Source organism: Bubalus kerabau, chromosome 1 (assembly GCF_029407905.1).
Source record: "Bubalus kerabau isolate K-KA32 ecotype Philippines breed swamp buffalo chromosome 1, PCC_UOA_SB_1v2, whole genome shotgun sequence".
Classification (NCBI taxonomy): Eukaryota; Metazoa; Chordata; class Mammalia; order Artiodactyla; family Bovidae; genus Bubalus; species Bubalus kerabau.
The window spans coordinates 206,821,088-206,840,618 of NC_073624.1; the positions used below are offsets into that span (position 1 = coordinate 206,821,088).

At 52.3% G+C, this 19,531-nt stretch overlaps 2 protein-coding genes across 2 annotated transcripts in view; one reads left to right on the forward strand and one right to left on the reverse strand.

Annotated features, from left to right (window-relative positions):
* The window catches only part of CDHR2 (cadherin related family member 2), a 32,274-nt gene extending 23,888 nt beyond the window's left edge, over positions 1-8,386 (forward strand). Inside the window, exons 26-32 of the mRNA XM_055566685.1 lie at positions 29-106; positions 201-261; positions 352-476; positions 4,541-4,654; positions 4,735-4,815; positions 4,992-5,049; positions 8,058-8,386. Of these exons, the coding sequence (XP_055422660.1) occupies positions 29-106; positions 201-261; positions 352-476; positions 4,541-4,654; positions 4,735-4,815; positions 4,992-5,049; positions 8,058-8,192 (652 nt within the window). The 3' untranslated portion in view covers positions 8,193-8,386. The remainder of the gene's footprint in view (positions 1-28; positions 107-200; positions 262-351; positions 477-4,540; positions 4,655-4,734; positions 4,816-4,991; positions 5,050-8,057) is intronic.
* An 897-nt stretch (positions 8,387-9,283) lies between these two features.
* Positions 9,284-12,415, reverse strand: GPRIN1 (G protein regulated inducer of neurite outgrowth 1). Its single transcript, XM_055544647.1, has 2 exons — positions 12,400-12,415; positions 9,284-12,186 (listed from the first exon to the last, which is right to left on the reverse strand). The coding sequence occupies exons 1-2, from the start codon at positions 12,413-12,415 to the stop codon at positions 9,284-9,286; spliced, it is 2,919 nt and encodes a 972-aa protein (XP_055400622.1).
* Positions 12,416-19,531: the final 7,116 nt, after the last annotated feature.

Genomic DNA, 19,531 nt, shown 5'->3' on the forward strand with positions numbered 1-19,531 from the left:
TGCGGGCCTCACCTCTGCCCCATTCCAGGGCCCGAGGACGTTCCTATCTTGATGCCTATTTTGTCTTCTCAAATGGGTCGGCCTTGACCCTTGACCAGCTGAGTATGTGAGTGGGGCTGCCCTTGGGGTGGGCAGGAGGGTAAGCAAGAAGCCTGGGGGATGCCAATGTCCCTCGGGCCTGAGCGGGGCTTTGTGGCCAGGATGATCCGGAATGACCAGGACTCCCTGACGCAGCTGCTGCAGCTGGGGCTGGTGGTACTGGTGAGTGTTGGCGGGACAGAGGTAATAGGAGAGAAGGGAGGCGGGAGACTGACCCCACAGCCTCCTCCCATCACACTGCTTCTTCTCCAGGGCTCCCAGGACAGCCAAGAGTCGGAGTCACAGGACACACTCCGCAACGTCACCATAGGACTGGGAGTGGCTTTGCTGCTGGCCATTGTGATCTTTAGCACGATCATCATGTGTACCCAGAAGAGGTGCTGCTCCCATCACCCTCTGTGTCTCCAACCTCCTCCCTCTCACCACCCAAGATATCTAGGGGTAGAAAGACCTGGGGCTTAGGTGTCAGGAACATCCGTATTAAATCCCCAGTGACTCCTTAGGATCTCTTGGGTAGGTCATCTCCCCTTCCCAAGCCTCAGTTTCCTCATTTGCAGAATAGGCTTGATGCTAGATTCCCCAAATCATTTCAGGGATCCATGTGCATATCATACCAGCAGACATCTGATATATGTTGTTGTTGTTCAGTCACTCAGTCTTGTCTGACTGTCTGCGACCCCATGGACTGCAGCACCCCAGGCTTCCTTGTCCTTCACTATCTCCCAGAGTTTGTTCAAACTCATGTCCATTGAGTCAGTGATGCCATCCAACCATCTCATCCTCTGTTGCCTCCTCCTCCTGCCTTCAATTTTTCCCAGCATCAGGATCTTTTCCAATGAGTCAGCTCTTTGCAGCAGGTGGCCAAAGTATTGGAGCTCCAACATCAGTCCTTCCAATGAGTATTCAGGGTTGATTTTCTTTAGGATTGACTGATTTGACCTTTTTGCATTCTAAGACTCTTAAGAGTCTTCCCCAGAATCACAGTTCATAAGCATCAATTCTTCGGTGCTCAGCCTTCTTTATGGTCCAACTCTCACATCCATACATGACTACTGGAAAAACCATAGCTTTGACTACACAGACTTTTGTCAGCAAAGTGATGTCTCTGCTTTTTAATATGCTGTCTAGATTGGTCATAGCTTTTCTTCCAAGGAGCAAGCGTCTTTTAATTTTATGGCTGTAGTCACTGTCCACAGTGATTTGGGAACCCAAGAAAATAAAGTCTGTCACTATTTCCACTTTTTCCCCATCTATTTGCCATGAAGTGATGGGACTAGATGCCATGATCTTCATTCTTTGAACACTGAGTTTTAAGCCAGCTTTCTTTCACTCTCCTCTTTTTACCTTCATCAAGAGGCTCTTTAGTTCCTCTTCGCTTTCTGCCATTAGAGTGTTATCATCTGCATATCTGAAGTTGTTGATATTTCTCCCAACAATCTTGATTCCAGCTTGTGAGTCATCCAGCCTGGCATTTCACGTGATGTACTTTGCATAATTTAAATAAGCAGGGTGACAATATACAGCCTTTGTGTACTCCTTTCCCAATTTTGAACCAGTCTGTTGTTCTAACTGTTGTTTCTTGACCTGCATATAGGTTTCTCAGGAGGCAGGTAAGGTGGTCTGGTATTTCCATCTCTTTAAGAATTTTTTACAGTTTTTTGTGATCCATAGTCAAAGGCTTTAACCTAGTCAATGGGGCAGAAATAGATGTTTTTCTGGAATTTCCTTGCTTTCTCTATGATCCAATGGATGTTGGCAATTTGGTATCTGGTTCCTCTGCCTTTTCTAAAACCAGCTTGTACATTTGGAAGTTCTTGGTTTATATGCTTTTGAAGCCTAGTTTGAAGGATTTTGAGCATTACCTTGCTAGCACGTGAAATGAGCACAATTGTACGGTAGTTTGAACATTCTTTGCCATTGCCTTGCTTTGGGATTGGAATGAAAACTGACCTTTTCCAGTATTGTGGCCACTTGTGGCTGAGTTTTCCAAATTTGCTAACATATTGAGTGCGGTACTTGAACAGCATCATCTTTTAGGATTTGAAATACCTCAGCTGGAATTCCATCACCTCCACTAGCTTTGTTCATAGTAATGCTTCCTAAGGCCCACTTGACATCACACTCCAGGATGTCTGGCTCTAGGTAAGTGGTCTCATCATCATGCTTATCCAGGTCACTGAGACCATTTTATAGAGTTCTGTGTATTCTTGCCACCTCTTCTTAAACTCTTCTGTTTCTTTTAGGCCCTTGACATTTCTATCCTTTATTTTGCCCATCTTTGCATGAAATGTTCCCTTGGTATCTTTAATTTTCTTGAAGAGATCTCTAGTCTTTCCCATTCTACTGTTTTCCTCTATTTCTTTGTGTTGTTCACTTAGGAAGACTTTCTCATCTCTCCTTGCTGTTCTCTGGAACTCTGCATTCAGATGGGTATATCCTTTCTTTTCTCCTTTGCCTTTAGCTTCTCTTCTTTTCTCAGCTATTTGTTAGGCCTCCTCAGTCAACAACTTTGCCTTCTTGCATTTCTTTTTCTTGGGGATGGTTTTGGTCACTGCCTCCTATACAGTGTTACAAACCTCCATCCATAGTTCTTCAGGCACTCTGTCTACCAGATCTAATCCCTTGAATCTACTCATCACCTCCACTGTATCATCGTAAGTGATTTGACTTAGGTCATGCCTGGAATGGTCTAATGGTTTTCCCTACTTTCTTCAATTTAAGCCTGAATTTTGCAATAAGGAGCCTATGATCTGAGCCACAGCTCTAGGTTTTGTTTTTGCTGACTGTAGAGAGCTTCTCCATCTTTAGCTGAAAAAACATAATCAATCTGATTTTGGTATTGACCATCTGGTGATGTCCATGTGTAGAGTCATCTCTTGGATGACTCTTGGGTTGTTGGAAAAGGGTGTTTGCTATGACCAGTGTGTTCTCTTGGCAAAACTCTGTTAGCCTTTGCCCTGCTTCATTTTGTATTCTGAGGCCGAACTTGCTTGTTTCTCCAGGTATCTCTTGACTTCATACCTTTGCATTTCAGTCCCCTATGATGAAAGGGACACCCTTTTTTGTTAGTTCTAGAAGGTCTTGTAGGTCTTTATAGAACTGATCAACTTCAGCTTCTGTGGCATTAGTGGTTGTGGTATAGACTTGGATTACTGTGATGCTGAATAGTTTGCTTTGAAAACAAACCGAGATCATTTTTCTTTCTTTTTTTTTTTTTTTAAGATTTCATGCAAATACTGCATTGTTGACTATGAGGACTATTACATTTCTTCTAAGGGATTCTTGCCCTTAAATATGCCCATTCCTATCCATTTTAGTTCACTGATTCCTAAAATCAGATGTTCACTCTTGCCATCTCCTTCTTGACCACATCCATGGTCATGGACCTAACATTCCAGGTTCCTATGCAATATTGTTCTTTACAGCATTGGAGTTTACTTCCACCACCAGACACATCCACAGCTGAGTGTCAGCTGTGCTTTGGCCCAGCCTCTTCATTCTTTCTGGAGCTATTTCTCCGCTCTTCCCAGGTAGCTTTCTGGACACCTACCCATCTGGTGGGGCTCATCTTCCAGTGTTATTCATATTTTGTCTTTTCATACTGTTCATGGAGTTCTCAAGGCAAGAATACTGGAGTGGTTTGCCATTCCCTTCTCCAGTGAGCCATGTTTTGTCAGAACTTTCCACCGTGACCCGTCCGTCTGGGGTGGCTCTGCACAGCATGGCTCATAGTTTCACTGAGTTACACAAGGCTGTGATCCATGTGATCACTTTGGTTAGCTTTCTGTGATTATAGTTTTCATTCTGGAGGCTGTGGGACTGTAGTTCTTGCTTCTTCTGTCTGCCCTCTGATGGAAGAAGGTAAGAGGCTTGTGCAAACTTCCTGATGGGAGGGACTGGCTGTGGGAAAAATTGGGTCTCCTCTCTTGGGCAGGGCCATGCTCAGTAAATCTTTAATCCAATTTTCTGCTGATGGGTGGGGTGCTCCTTTCCTGTTAGTTGTTTGGCCTGAGGCAGCCCAGTCCTGGAGTCTACAGGCTCTAAGGCAGGCTCTAAGGCAGCAAACTGCAAAAGGACTTATGCCAACATACCCCTCCTAAGATTGCTGCTGCCAGTGCCTAAGGTTGACAGTGGGTTGGCAGTGGCCCGACTCGGGGACAGGGGCACTGGCACATGCTATGCCTTTAATAAATGCTGCTTCTTTCCCCCTTTCTAATGCATATGGGGGCAGTAGCCATATCTGGGTGTGGTTCTAGGCTTTGCCCCTGATCAGCTGTGTGGTCTTCAGCAATGATTTTCCTTCTGTGATTCTTACCCTCTGTAAGATGGAGCTAACCTTCCACCAGCCAGGTTGTTGTGAAATCACACTCTCAGGGCCTGTACTGGGCACACAGTAGGTGAATAGGGAAAGTAGTGACCTCCCATTCTGGGTTCCCCATAGCTACCAGCGGAAGCTTCGGGCTATGAAAGCCGCCAAGGAGGCCCGGAAGACAGCGGTGGGGGTGATGCCCCCAGGCTCTGCCATCCCTGGGACTAATATGTACAACACTGAGAGGTAAGCGGGGACCAAAGGGTGGGTAAGAGGCCCCATGGGGTGGTTAAGCCCATGGTTACTGGACTGGGCCTTCTCTCCAGGGCCAATCCCATGCTGAACCTCCCCGCCAAGGACCTGGGCTTTGAGTCCCATTCTTCCTCCAGCGACTTGGACCACATCAGGTGAGCAGTGCCCCGGGCAGCCATGCTGGTTGGTGGTAATAGTCAGGATGCGGGGAAGGGTGATAGTGACAGTGATGCTGGTGGTGGTGGTGGTGATGGTGGTAGTGGAAGTTGTTGGCCACAGACAGGTTGGACTGGGCCTGCCAACCGTCTGAGCTCCATCGTCTCCCCTACAGCGTCAACTCCCTGGATGACAATTCTGTGGATCTGGAAAACAGCACGCAGGAAATCAAGGCAAGATGGGGGATGAGTTGGTACCTGGGGTTTCTGACTTAGGGTGCTTCTCTGAAGAGGTGGGGTTCAGGACAGAGCTCGAGGGATCTGCTGCTGACATGGGTGTGTCTCTGCACTCAGCCTTGGGAAATCCCATGGCTTTGGAATGGGACCCAATCCTTATTCCTCTACTCATTCACTGTGACCCTGGGTGGGTGACTTCTTCCCTCTGGTTCTCAGTTTTCTAATCTATAAATGGGGATCAGAACACCAACTATTCAAAACTGTTGTGAGGATGAAATAAGAGTGGGTATAAAAACCATCTGGCACAAAGCAAATGCTCAGAAATCTGGTTCCTTCCCTTTATATCCTTTATATAAAAGCTGGTGGGGTGGGAAGAGGAGATCCGGAGATGAACATAATCCAACTGAAGAGCAAAGGTAGGCTTGAGTGAACAACAGCGCTGTTGTTTGTTCAGATGCTAGTTGGTTTGGTTAGATCAGGCATTTGCATAGCCTGGCTGCTGACACGGGGAGCTCTTTAGATGTGAGTATATCAGGTCACAGCCCAGAGATTCTGATCAGCTGGGGTGGGCCTGGGAAGGAAGGTGCTGCTAAAGCTCCCGGGATTCTAATATGCAGGTGAGTGAGAACCTCGCAACTGGGAAAGTAGATCAGAGGGCTGGGTGGGGGATGGGGTGCCAGAACCAGAAGCAACTATCCTCTCCTTCCCACTTTGAAAACCACCACTGGAGTAGAAGCTCTAAGGCCCACTGACATTTGATAGTCTATGGCTGTGTGTGTGTGTGTGTGTGTGTGTGTGTGTGTAGGGATGGTATCCTCCCGCCATTCACCTTATCCACTCTACTTAGGTCTTACCCTCAGCCTAGCCCTACCCTCCTGGGGATCCATAGCCACCCTTCATGCTTCAAGACTTTTACTTTAAAAAAAAATGTATTTGTTTGTTATTGGCTGTGCTGCAGCTTCCCTGATAGCTCAGTTGGTAAAGAATCCGGGCTGTGCTGGGTCTTTGCTGCTGTGTGAGGGCTTTCTCTGGTTGTGGTGCGTGGGCTTCGCATTGTCGTGGCTTCTCTTGTTGCAGAGCACAGGCTCTAGGGCAAGTGGGCTTCAGTAGTCGCAGCACACAGACTCCATAGTTGCAGTTTGCGGGTTCCAGAGCGCCGGGTCAGTAGTTGTGGCCCAGGGGCTTAGTTGCCTCGAGACATATGGGATTTTCCTGGAGCAGAGATCAAACCTGATTTCCCTGCATTGGCAGGCGGATTCTTAATCACTGGACCACCAGGGAAGCCTCATGCTTCACGACTTATTTTCCCTTGAGGATCCCTTACTTGAAAAGATTTGGTCAAACAAAGCCTCTCACAGGTGTTAAAATATCAGAATGCTGCCCAAGGACCTGGCTGTCACTTGAAGGCCTCCAAATGGCCCCCAAGAATGGAGATGATGGATGGGGGTTCAGGCTGCCAGGCAGTGCTGGAGGCCTCTGGATGGATGGCTCATCTCTGGGTTCAAGATGGTTTGGAGCAAAAACTCCAACTTAGGTGGAGGGAAACAGTTTTGTGGGCTGGAGCTGGTGACTGGGCAGGTGGCCCCTAATGGAGGCTAAGGTTGACTCTAGTGGAGGAGAGTGGAGTGGGGAGGGGAGTGGAGTCAGAGACCCCAGCAGTGGGGCTGGACCTGTGAGTTGGGGAGGGCCAGGGAACTCCCAGGGAGTCTGGAGAGGGAGGAGGGTCAGAGCACGAGCGTCTTCAGTCTTCAGGCCAGGAAAGAGCCAATCCTGCGAAGGCAGGGGATGGGGTTCAGCCTCTGAGATCCTGCAGCAGAAGGTGGGCCTTGAGGTCTCCAAGTGTGGAATGCAGGTGGGGCCTTTTTCCACAGACCCCTTGGTGCCGACTCACCTAAACCTTCCGTAAATGTTTGTGTGGAAGGTCTGAAAGACCTGAGGGCTCATCCAGTCTGAGTTTTTCAAGCAACCGAGGCCAGGGAGGTGTGTTGAACTGCCCAAGTTTAGAAAGCTTGCAAGGTCAGGGCATCCCAGAACCCAGGTCTCCTATCTCCCAGGCCAGGCCATGTTTCCTGGGCTGCAATGTGCCAACTGTTCCCAATGGGGGTCTGTGTGGAGGGCTCTGGGGAGCATGGCAGACTGTTTAGCTCCTCCTGAGACCCCCTCAGATGTTCCACTGCTTACCAGGGACCAGAACAACCCCAGTCTGGAAAAAGCCCTTAGTGAGCCCTAGGGAGGGTGGAGGTGGTGGTGGTGGTTGGGGCTTTTCTCCCATGGGTGTTTTCATGGTGGAGTAACTGAGCTGGGGGCCTGGCTGGTCCACAGGAGGGATTCTTGTGAAGGTGTGAGTGTGACATGTCACATGGTGAGGGGGAAGAGGGAGGGCAGGAGACAAGTTAGTGTAGGCTGTGATGGCCGGCAGGCAGGACCCGGGTGTGATGTATCCCTCTGGGATGGCAGAAGGACCTGCCAAATTCAACCAGGCGCAACGTGGAGTTGTGGACAGGCTTTAGAGTCAGCAAGACCAGCTGTCCAAACCTTGCTCTGCCCCTTTTGGGCCAGAGAGCCTTCCAAGCCTCGGTTTCCTCATCTGTAAGCTGGGGGACATTATCCCTCCCTCAGGAGGTCCTGTGAATACCTCAGGTCATGGATGGCTGTGCCCAGCACCCACCGTGCATGCCATGATGTACATGTGGCAAGGACTGTGGCTGGACTGGTTCTGGCACAGGATACAGGGCTTGACATTATTCAGGACTTGGCAGAAGACCAAAATGTCGCCATGTTCATGGACAAGACAAAGGCTGGAGTAGATCCCTGAGGCCCGCCCCATCACCTGAACCCATCTGCACCACCAGTAGTCATGCCGCCTCTGGGACAGAGTCAGGAAACTGAGACCCCAGCCAAGGAGCCATCTGGTCATGAGCTTGAAGGCCCATTCATTCTCCTAAGGACTGGGGAGATCACTCCATCTTTGCCCTGGCCTGACCCTCCCCTCCCTCTTTCCACAGAAGGAGCCCTGGCATGGTCCCATGGGGCCACATCCAGAGCCCAGGAAGAGTGAGCTGTCCGGGAGGAAGGTGGGCTCAGAGCAGAAGGAGGAGCTGGTCTTCACTAACCTTGGCCTGGACACCACAGATCTGTGATGGGGGCGCAGCCACCAGACCCTGGCCACAGAGCTCCACACGGGCCCCCACTCTTCTGATCCACCTGCAAAGAGGCCTTGTTACCCCCAAATTACACCTACCCTTCCCTGATCATAATAAAATAAGCTGCTCCACCCCCGTCTGCTTGTAGCCAATCACAACTGACGAGGGTTGGGGGAGTATTTTATTACCAATGTATTGTGACAGTTTGTCGCCAAAAACCGTGGCTGGAGGGTTGGGGGACAGGGGTACTGAGTGGTCACAAGGGACTTGTGGGGCTCACGGCTCTGGGGGATGAGGGACAGGAGAGGGTGGTCTTTTAGGGACTACGGTGGTTGTAGAGTGAGCTCTCCGTCGTGTCCCCAGCACCCAAGGCCAGCTGTCACCAGGCTGTGGGCCTCTGACCATGACCCTCTGGCGTTTCTGTGACTCTTGCAGCTGCGCCCACAGGGCAGTCTTTGCAGCTGCCTTTGGCCTGTGTGGGAATTGTGGAGTGGTGTCCAGTGAGGGTGGGGATAGGGCCAGGTGAGGGGGAGACAGGAACTGGGGACAACTACCAGCATGCAAGAGATGCCCAGGCCATGGGGCCAGCCCGCCGCGTGGACACGCACTCGCATACACCCCGGGCTTGCACATCGGGGGTCTCACATGCCAATCTTCACATACTTGGGGCTTTTGTACACAGTTTCTCCCGTTCTGGGGACCTGGCTGCGTCTGGAGACCACAGCGCACCTGTCTGGACATCTCAAGAGCCTGCCTTAGCTCTCAAGGCTAGGTCCCCAGAGGGACTCTGAGCAGGTCCCCAGAGGTCGCCTAGTGTGGCCGGGAGAGGGTGGCGCTGAGGGCTATGAGGGGACGGTGGGGTGTCGGGGCTGGGTTCGTGGGCTCCTGACCACGAGGGAGCTGGGTAGAGGGCATTCATTGGTGTGTTTAGGAGGGGAAAGGGGGCTGGAAAGACAAGATGAGAAGACCCTAGATGCTGCCCGCTCCTTGGAGGCCTGTCGCGCGTTGAGGGGATCCCTTCTAGGGGCCTGGGATCGAGAAGGGAGCCTGAGAAGGTTGGAAACCCGGGCGTACAAAAGCGGAGCCGATCACTCGGCCGTGGGCCCGGCCCGCGAGCAGCATCGCGGGCGCCGCACACTCTGCAGCAGTGCGCGGAAGAGGCCCGGCGGGCGCTTGGCGGCTCCCTCAGGGGGCGCGGTGCGGACAGAGCCCGCGCGGCCGGGGCCCGGGCGCGCAGCAGGGGGTGGCGGCGCGGGCGCCCCCTGGCGACCGTGCTCCTCGATCTGTCGCTCCAGATGCTTCTGGATGGCCATGCCCAGCACCTCCACCTCCATGGCGGCGCCGTACACCTCCCACGTCATACCCTTTTCGTCCCAGCTCACGTCGCGCACCGGCTCGACCGCCTCGGGGGGCGCCGCGGCGGCCGCCAGCGCGGAGCCCGGCCGCACCCGCACTTCGGGGAAGGCGGGCGGCGCGGCGGCCTGCGGCGTCATGGGCCCGGTGGCCACTGAGCGCGTCTCGGCGGCGCCCAGGGACACTTGCAGGCCCGCGTCCCGGCGAGAGGGCGGCCCGGGCGCGGGGCTGGGCGCGCACGGCGCCCCCTGGAAGCTGAAGGCCGGGCCGCCCGCGCCGTCCTGCGGAGACATGGGGCTCACGGCCACCGACACGCAGGCCTGCGAGCCCGCCTGCGTGCCCGCGTCCTCGCGTGGCGGCGGGGCGCTCGCCTCCCACGACGGCACCTTGGTGAAGTTGTCGCGAGTCCGCGGCCCGGGCGGCGGCGGCGCGACCGCCTCCAGGCCGGGGCTTCTCTCGGCCCTGGCAGCCGCCGGGTCCTTCTGGACGAGGCTGGAGGCCTCGGAGCTGGGCAGTGACGCTGGCTCCACGCGGCCCCCGCCGTCTGCGGGAGAAGGAGCGGAGGAGTCACAGGGTTTGCCATCTGCCTGCCTGGAGGAGGCCTTCTCCAGAGTCAGGCTGTCCCCCTTCCCCGGGGATGGGGGCTCCCCCTTTCTTGGAGGCACAGAGTCAGTCTTGTCCAGGGCTACAGGCGCCACCTTCCCAGAGGCAATAGAGCCTGCTGATTCTGAGGATCCAGGATCCGGCTTCTCTGGGGCCAGTGGCTTCTCATTTGGAGAAGATTTAGCCTCTACTTTCCCTGCTGAGGAGGTGCCCTCCTGCCCAGAGGGTGTGGTTTCCGCTTTGCGCTCGGACTTGGATTCTGCTTTCCCGGAGGCCCTGGGATCCACCTTCGTGGAGTTCATAGGATTGCCCTTCTCGAGGGGCAGAGCATCCACCTTTCCCTCTGGGACAGCTTCTGCCTTTCCCGAGGATGCCCAGATTGTTTTTCCTAGGCTCGTGGGGGTCACCTTTCCTGTGGACTCGGAGTCTATGTCTCCGGGGAGAACAGCTTCTGGCTTTCCCTTGATCACAGGGTCTATTTTCCCTGAGGTGGGGGGATCAGCCTTCCCCAAGGCTGGGGGACCCACCTTTCCAGGGGCCAGGGGACCTGTCTTTTCCGAGGACAATGGGTCTGCTTTCCCCCTAGTCACTGCCTCAGCTCTTTCAGAGGAAGGAGGACCCATGGGACCAGAGGACGCAGAGTCTATCTTTCCTGATGATTCAGGATTTACTTTTCCAGGAGGTGATGTTTTTGTATTTCCCACAGAAATGGGAACCCCCTTTCTGGAGGGCACTAGGTCCTCCTTTCTTGAGGATGCAGTTTCTGTCTTTCCCACTAACATCAGTTCTGCCTGCACGGGAGACAAGGGCTCTGGCTTTCCTGAGGACACAGGATCCACTTTTGCCAGAGAAACAGAACCCACTTCGCCTGAAGACACGGGGTCCATATTTTTCAAAGACGTGGGCTCCACCTGTCCAGTGGACATGGTTTTTGTCATTCCCACAGACGTGGAGCCTTGCTTTCCTGAGGAGGCAGGGTCCATCTTTCCTAGGAACTGAGGGTCCTCTTTTGTGGAGGACATAATTTCTGTGTTTACCATAGATGCAGGATCTGTCATCCCCAAGTGAGTAGGATCCACCCTTCCTGATGGCCCCAGAGCCACTGTTCCAGGCATGATTTTGTCTGGTGACCCTGGAGTCAGCATTTCCAAGGACACAGGATCCGCGTTTGCTGAGAGCTTGGGATCTCTCTTTCCCAAAGCTACAAGATCTGTCTTTTCTGCAAGTGCAGGCCCCACCTCTTCTGAGGACACTCGAAGGTCTTTTCCTGAATACCTGGGCTCCTCCTTTCTTGGGAATACAGGATCCACTTTGCCCAAGGATCCAGGCTCCTCCTTCCTTAGGGACACTGTATCCATCTTGCTGGAGCACTGAGGATCCACCTTTCCCAAGGATCCAGGATCCTCTTTTCCTGGGGTCACAGGATCCTTCCTTCCAGAAGCCACAGAATCCCCTTTCCCTACGATTGTAGGCTCTGTCTTTCCTGTCAACATAGGATCTGCCTTCCTCAAGGACCCAGCATCTTCCTTTCCTATGGAAATAGAATCTACCTGTTTTGAAGACTTGGAATCCATATTCTCTAAGAACATCGGATTTCTGTTCTCTGAGGGTGAAGTATCAGTTTTCATTGAGGACACAGGCTCTGGCCTCCCAGAGAAGGTGGTTTCTGGTGTTCCTGAGATCAAGGCTCCTTGTGTCCCTAATGTCTCCTTGGTCGCTGCCCCTTGGGAAGGGATGTGGGTCATGGAGGGGTAGGCCACACTCCTGCCAGGGTCCTCAGAGCAGGACGCCCCTTCCCCAGCCCCACTGGGGCTGCTGTGTCTAGAGTCCATGCTTGGGCTTTGGGCAGGGGTGTGCCTTGGGTGTGTAGGGATGGCCTTTTGCTGGGAGGGGCAGCAGTCCCTCATGGCCTGGCTCCCAGCCCCCAGGCTCCCATCCTGTGGGCAGCAGAAGGCTGTGGGCTGGGGTCCTGGGGGGCTGGAGTCCTTTCGAAGCAGCTGGAGCCAGGCTGGGTCTTCAGCACTGCCCAATTGCCCTCATGACCATGCTTGGGCCCCAGGCTTCTGTCTGGTTCTGAAACATAGAAAGAGCAGACTCAGACTCAGAGGAGACCCAGTGGGAGGAGCCTCTATCCAGGCCTCTTCCCTCTCACTGTTTCTAACAGCCAGGCTTTCTTACCACATTCTCTACCTTTGTCTGATCCCCTCCTGTCCATAGGGTCTGGGCTAGTAAATGAAGCCAACCATACCATTTCCCGGCTTCATTGCTCCCATTGGCCCTCTGGATAAAGGCCAGGCTTCCTAAAAGGGCATTCAAGGCCCTTCACAACTTGGCCACAATCTAACTCTTCACCCTCCCTTTTCAGCCCACCCCATGCAACATGCTACCTAGAAGTTACGCTGTTCTTCTTTAGGCCATATACCAGATTTTTAAAATCTTGAATTAATTGGGATATTTTACATTAAACTTCTGTATTTCCCACTTCTGACTGATACTACCAGGATGCCTGGTCACAAATTCTGATGCCATAGGGGCCAGGTAGGTAATCTAATTGAGGGAAGCAGACTGGGTCCTAAACAGTAGGGAGTGGTCGGGACTAAGGCAAACTGGAGAGCACGTGCCCTGTCTAAAGGGGGGACCATACTCCATTAGCCAAGTACTGTCCTGGAGAAATGCATCCTGGTAGTATCAGTCAAAAGTGGGAAATACAGAAGTTTAATGTAAAATATCCCAATTAATTCAAGATTTAAAAAATCTGGTATTTGGGCCAAAGTATGTCTGTGGATCACCAGTTTATATCTGTGTAGGCCCTGGGGAAATGGGAATGGTTTACAATTGAGGAAAGGGCACAGTCTGAAATGTGTGTTTTCAAAGATTGCTTAGGGGTAGTGTGGAGGCTGGAGAGGAGGGGTTGGCCAATCATTTATTCAACCTCTCATGCATCCTGCTCTTCATTCATTTACCCAGCCCTTTTTCTGTGATGGTCTAGATGAGAGATGGTACGGCAAAGGTGGTGGGGATGAAGAGTTGGCAGCTTTGAGAGGTCCGAGGGAAACTGACAGGAACCAACTGGATGTAAGAGGTGATCATGGGGGTGGTCTGCAGGATTCTGACTAGGGTGGGGGTGTTGCTGGGCAAGACATCTGGGGAAAGGGAGAGTTGCATTTTGGACAAACTGAGTGTGTGGTACCTGGGGTACACCCAGGGAGAGGATCTGGCAGGCCGCTGGATCAGCATGCAATTCAGTTTTTTCATACACTCAGCAGCCAAGGCAAGCAGAGCTCTGATTCCCACAGACCTCTTCCTCCGGACATCTTCAAAGCCACACTGTAGTGCTCAGGCCAAGATCCCTCAACTTCTTCTCAAACCTTCCAGCCCAACATCCGAGCAAAACATAATGGATCTACCTTCAAATAAATCCAGAATTTGGCAACTATCCTGAGCCAAACCCACACCATCTCTGACTGGAATTATTCTTGCTTTATCCTTCACTCTATTTGTTTATTCTCAACACAGCAGCCAGAGGGATCTTAGTAAAATTCAAGGCAGACCTCCTTTGCCCAGAACCATGTAGTGTCCTCATTTCATGCAATGTAAAAATGTTAGTCACTCAGCTGTGTCCAACTCTTTGCAACCCCACGGACTGTAGCCCGCCAGGCTCTTCTGTCCATGGAATTCTCCACGCAATAATGCTGGAGTGGGTAGCCATTCCCTTCTCCAGGGGATCTTCCCAACCCAGGGATTGAATCTGGATCCCCCAAATTACAGGCAGATTCTTTACCATCTGTGCCACCAGGGAAACTCCTCACCATAGCCCACAAGTTCCTGCATTTTCTGGCCCTGTCACAGCTCTTGGTCTTGTCTCCTACTGCTCTCCCCTGATTTCTCTGCTTCAGCGACCCGTCTGCCCTGTTGGTCCCTGAACCTACTACCTTGGGGCCTTTGCACTGGCTGTCTCCTCTCTGCCTGAAATGCTTTCGCTCCTAACATCTGCATCTCCCTGAAGCTTTCCCTGACACATCCAGTATAAAGTAGCCTCCTTTCCAACACTGGCTGATGCTCTCCTTCCCCCTTGCCTTGCTCCATTTTTCTTTCTGGTACCTGTCTTCATCCTCAAATTGCATATGCTTGTTTATTGCCCATGATGTGTCTCTCCCATGAGAATGTCCGCTCCAGGAGTGTGGGGACTTTGCCATGTTAACTGATGTCGTCTCAGGGTTGAGAACAATGACTGGCACATAGTAAGCAAGTGGTTTCCAATACATGTTTGTTAAATAAATGACTGAATGCCCTTTCTGTGACGTTGGTCCCACCATGCCACTCTTGGCTCAAAGCCCTCCTTGCTCTTTTAGGGGAAATAAATTGGTTGCAATCTTTTTGGAAGGACATTTATCAATATCAGACTAATGATGCATGAGAACATGGCTGGTAATGAGAAGAAAACCAGGAAGTGGGTTTGTAAAATGTGGGACAAACATATGGGAAACCCTCCACCCCCCACAGCTGTTAGAATGGGTGGAGTGATGAGGAAAGATGCTCAAGGCAAGTTAAGGAAAAAAACCAGGGGACAGCATGGCTAGTGGGTTCCTGTGAGTGTAGGCAAGGAAAAGGATAGATACACGTCTGTAGGTTTATTTAAAAAGAGAAAATTTCTGGAAGGAAACCCATGAAACTTTTAGCAGTGATTGCCTTTGGGAAGCAAGACCAGAGATATCTGGAGATAGAAGAAACTGTTTTATTAATGCTGCTTTGCAATGCTTGAATTTTGATTATGTGTGCACGTATTATTTAAAAAAAAAAAACAGGAAAAAAATTTTAAAAAAACAGGGAAAAAGAAACTTTTAATGACTTCTTGTTATCTTTAGGGTCAAGTCCAACTCTTTAATGTGCTTCTAAGCCCCTGTGTATTTACTCACTTGGTGGGCTTTATCTTTCATTATGCACTCCATCCCCCACAGCATGTGTACACACACACACACACTCAAAACTGCTTTGGGTTCAACCAGGGGTTCACATTCTCTCCCATCTTGGCCTCTACAACTTTCCTGCTGGGCTTTTATTAACTCTTCAGTTCTCAGTTTAAACGCCACCTCCTCCAATGACCTTCTTTGCCTACCACCTTCCTCAGGGTTCCCCTGGCCTCTTGTTCTACTCCTAACCAGACTCTTGTCATTCTGCCTATAGCCCTTTACACTTCTGGATCCCCACCTAGCCCTCAGGTGCCTGGATGGGGATTCAGCTGCTATTGTTCACCACTGGGTCCCCCAAGCCTTGGGCTTATGGGACTTAGGGGGTGAGGATTTCACCAAAATGGGGGATGGGAGGAGAAGCAGTCTTACAGAGGATGGTAGGGGACTGGGTTTTGGGAAAGTTTAAGTGGGGTGTCTGTGGGTCTTATAGGGGAGATATCCAGGAGGCTTCTGGGAGACAGGTTTGAAACACAGGAGAGGTCTGCTGGAATTCTTTATATCTGGTTTTCATCAGCATAAAAACAGCAGGCGTATGGGGAGCTTGGGGCTTCCCAGGTGGCTCAGTGGTAAAGAATCTGGCTGCCAATGCAGGAGAAGTGGTTCGATCCCTGGGTTGGATCCCAGGGAAGATCCCCTGGAGAAGGAAACAGCAACCCACTCTGGAATTCTTACCTGAGAAATCCCATTGTCAGAGGAGCCTGGTGGGCTATGGTCTATGGGGTTCCAAAAGAGTCGAAAATGACTTAGCGACTAGACAACAACAACAAAATAGGGAGCTTGGGCTGGAAGGAGTTGCCAAGGGCTATAGGAGGTATGCTCTGAGTCCTCACCAGCCTTTTCACCCCTGGTAGCCCAGCCCCAGGGTCCTCTCACACCGGCCCCTCCAACAGGCTCCCTCTCCCAGGTGAGGCATGGGCCAGAAGTCAGGACAGCTCCCCAACTTACCAGCTTCCTGATTTTTTACCAGCTCTATGACCTTAGGCAAGTGCCTTCTTCTCACTGGGGACCCTAACAAACCTACCCCCTGCTTCCCTAGGGCTGCAGAGAGAATTAAAGAAGATGAAGGGTGTGCACGTCCCTGCTACTTTAGGGCTGGGCTGTGCACATGCAAGGCCTGTTTTTATCTACTCAGTCTGTCAGAGCCCAGCTGTGCTCCAAGGAGGGAGCAGGGGAGGGAGGGCCAGCAACACAGGTACAAACTGGCAAAACCTCGCCCTTGGACATGTCTGATTAACTTGGGAGTGCTTAAAAATTTTTTTTTAAGTTATTGATCAACATTTAAAAATTAGAAGAGTTCATGTGAAAATCAGATTTCTAGCTCCTCTTGGAAAACTAAGATTTGGCAGTCTGCATGTGCTTCCTTCATAGCATCAGTGAGCAGTGGCTGCCTCCTTAGATGGATCCAATCAGCCACCATCTCTACCCCTCCCAGTGGTGTCCTGGGCACTGAGGTTGACTGCCTGCTGCCATTGATCACTGATTTGCACCATCATTTTTCTTATAGCAGCCCCTCGTGGGCGTTATCCACCTGGTCTGTAGCCACCTGAGTTCTGACTCTTGACCTAGATGCCAAGAAGGCAGGAGGTGGCCCTGCACACATGATGTTCTTACAAAGCTTATTATGTGCAAATCCTGTACACCTTCTGGGAAGATGCTCTGGTCTTATTTTCCAGAGAAGGAAACTGAGGTTCGAAGAGGCAGGCATGGCCAAGCTGGCAACATGTCCCTTCCGAAAGTTCCATAAGAGGCTACCTTCTTAGTTCTCAGCCCACAATTCTCTGATGTGGAATAAGGTCCAAGTTGGGACAAAGAGCCTGGCCACGTAGTTAGAAAGATGTGGGGGTCAAGCCCCAGCCTAGTCATTGACTTGTTACATGACTTTGGGTGAGTTTTTCCACACTCTGAACCTCAGTTTCCCAATCTTTCAAATGGGGGAGATGCATGCATGCTAAGTCGCTTCAGTCGTGTCCGACCCTTTGAAATTCTATGGATTGTAGACTGCCAGGCTCCTCTGTCAGTGGCATTCTCCAGGCAAGAATGCTGGAGTGGGTTGCCATGCCCTTCTCCAGGGGATCTTCCTGACCCAGGAGTTGAACCTGCGTCTCTTACATCTCCTGCATTAGCAAGTGGGTTCTTTACCACTAGCATCACCTGGGAAGCCACAAATAGGGAGAGGATGTAGTTATACTAGTAGAACTGGCTGAGGCCTGGGTTTACGATCTGTCAGGATACCATTCCTAGCAGGCTTGCCGTTCTGCTAGGCTTTACCCAGCTCTCAAGAAAGCCGTGGTATTCTCAAGTCACTTCTCCAAAAGGCAACCCACGCCTGGGGTCTCACATTCTCGCCTCCCATCTCCCACTGGACCCAGCTCCATCACTCTCCCAGTGTGCTCAGCCCTGGGCCCAGCATACTCAGGCTTGTTTTTGCATCTGGACTCCACAACAGTCTCAGGAGGGCGGCATTATCATCCCATTTCAAAGATGAGGATGCTGAGGTCAGAGGCAGAAAAGACTTGACCAAGAGCACACAGCTGGGAGAGGGTGGGGCTCTGATTCAAAGCCTGTTTTGTCTGAATCCAAACCCTGGTTCTTCCTACTCATATCAGCCAAGATCTTGGACATTGATGCATGGCTCTTAAAACCCCTTTATGCTCTTCAGGGTCATGCCAAGGGTCCTCCCAGTCCCCTGGATCTAACAGGCAACAGCACAAGGAGGTGTCTAGGAGAGGAAGCAAGAGTGTCTTCTGTGTGAGAACCCACTTGTGGGCACACCCTTTGGGCAGATGATCCTGCACACTTCTGCCTCCCGATGGAGGTAAAAGGTTGAAATGACCCCCAGTTGTGTGGGCTGGCTCACCCAGCGTGCAGTGGAGCACGTAGATGGCTTGTCGACATCTGCGCCAGCTTAGGCCAGCCTGGGGAGCCAGAGTCTGGCTCCTGCGTTTTGCTCAAGAACTTGGTGTGCACATGTGCAGTCTGTATGCGCGGAATGCCCTAAGTGTTTGTGTCTCCTGGTGGCCATTTGGACCCTGTGGGTATGCACATTCACGGCCACTTGGCCTCAGAGCCTCATTCATGGGAGAGCTGGCCGGTATGTGCACACGCATTGTTGTGCCCTGCTCCCAGGCAGAGAAGCCCCTGTGAATGCTCACTGAGGCCCAGAGACCTGGCCAGCCTGTTATTTCCCCTTTAGGATTTCCTCCCGAATTGGAGCCAGGACTGCCAGGCACCTGCAATCACCTCTACCCATGGTGATAAGATTGACAAAGGCTTGTGGTACTTCAGCAGGTGTGTGTGTGTGTGTGTGTGATAGTCTAGGTGTGCTGTACCTCACCCTCTCATCCCCTTGTCTTCTACAACCGTCAGAGCAGTAAAGCGTCCTGCCTGGGGCTGGATGGGAGAAGGAGTCTAGCAAAGGGTGATATCCAGTCTTCCTTCCAGAAACACCCTTCAGGGCAGCTGCCCATCCACTCACAGGAGGGCAAGAGTGGACACGCAGGAGTTGAGGGGTGGAGAGCAAGCTAAAAGTGTGTGATGGAGTGTATGACACACCTACTCCAGGGTCTGGGGGTACATGAGGGATACCATGATATGCAGGTGTGAACAGGCGCAAGCAGGCCAGAGCAGGGTGGCTGCGAGTGCGTTGTGATGGGGACTACTGCTGAGGTGAGTGTGTGCTATGATAGGCGATGGCTGATGTGAGTGCGTAGCAATGCCTGGGTGTGTACGCAAAGATGTACTGGGTGGGTGCACAGGTGGCCATGTGTATGAGTCTCATGGAATGATCAAGGACCATAGTGTGTGTGTAAACCTGTGGCCTCGAGTGGTGAGTGTGTGACAGTATATGTGGTGGACCCCCAGAGTGTGTGCCACATCGAGCGTGCGACAGCGAGTGTGCTTGATGGTGCCAATAGAGCCACTCGGTCGCCGAGCCCGCTCCATGGGGAAAATGAATCAACGCGGGCGGACCCCTTCCCCGCGGTGGCGGGAAGCGCCCCCTCCCGCACCACGGTGCCAAACAAAGCGGCAGTCAGAGGCGAGGCCAGACGCGGGGCCCGGGTCTTACACACAGGGCGGGATGGCCCGCAGGGCCCCTCGGGTGCTCGGCCAGGACTGCGGACCCGCCCCCGCCCCGCCCCAGAGAGGAACCTGGAAATGGACACCCGCCGCCCCAGTAGCGCGCGTACCTTCACCCAGGCGCACGCCAGACACACGCCGCGCGCTGTGCCCAAACCCCGCCACCCAGGCGGTTCGAGGACCCTGGACAGCGGCTCTGGGGCTGCTGCGAGCGGCAGAAGGGGGTCGACACCGCCCGTTGGGAGCGAGCAGCAGATGCAGGAGCGGCGCTTACCGGGCTCTGTCGCCGTTCAGTCTCCTCGGAGCGCTGCGCTCTGGCTCCCGCCACCGCCA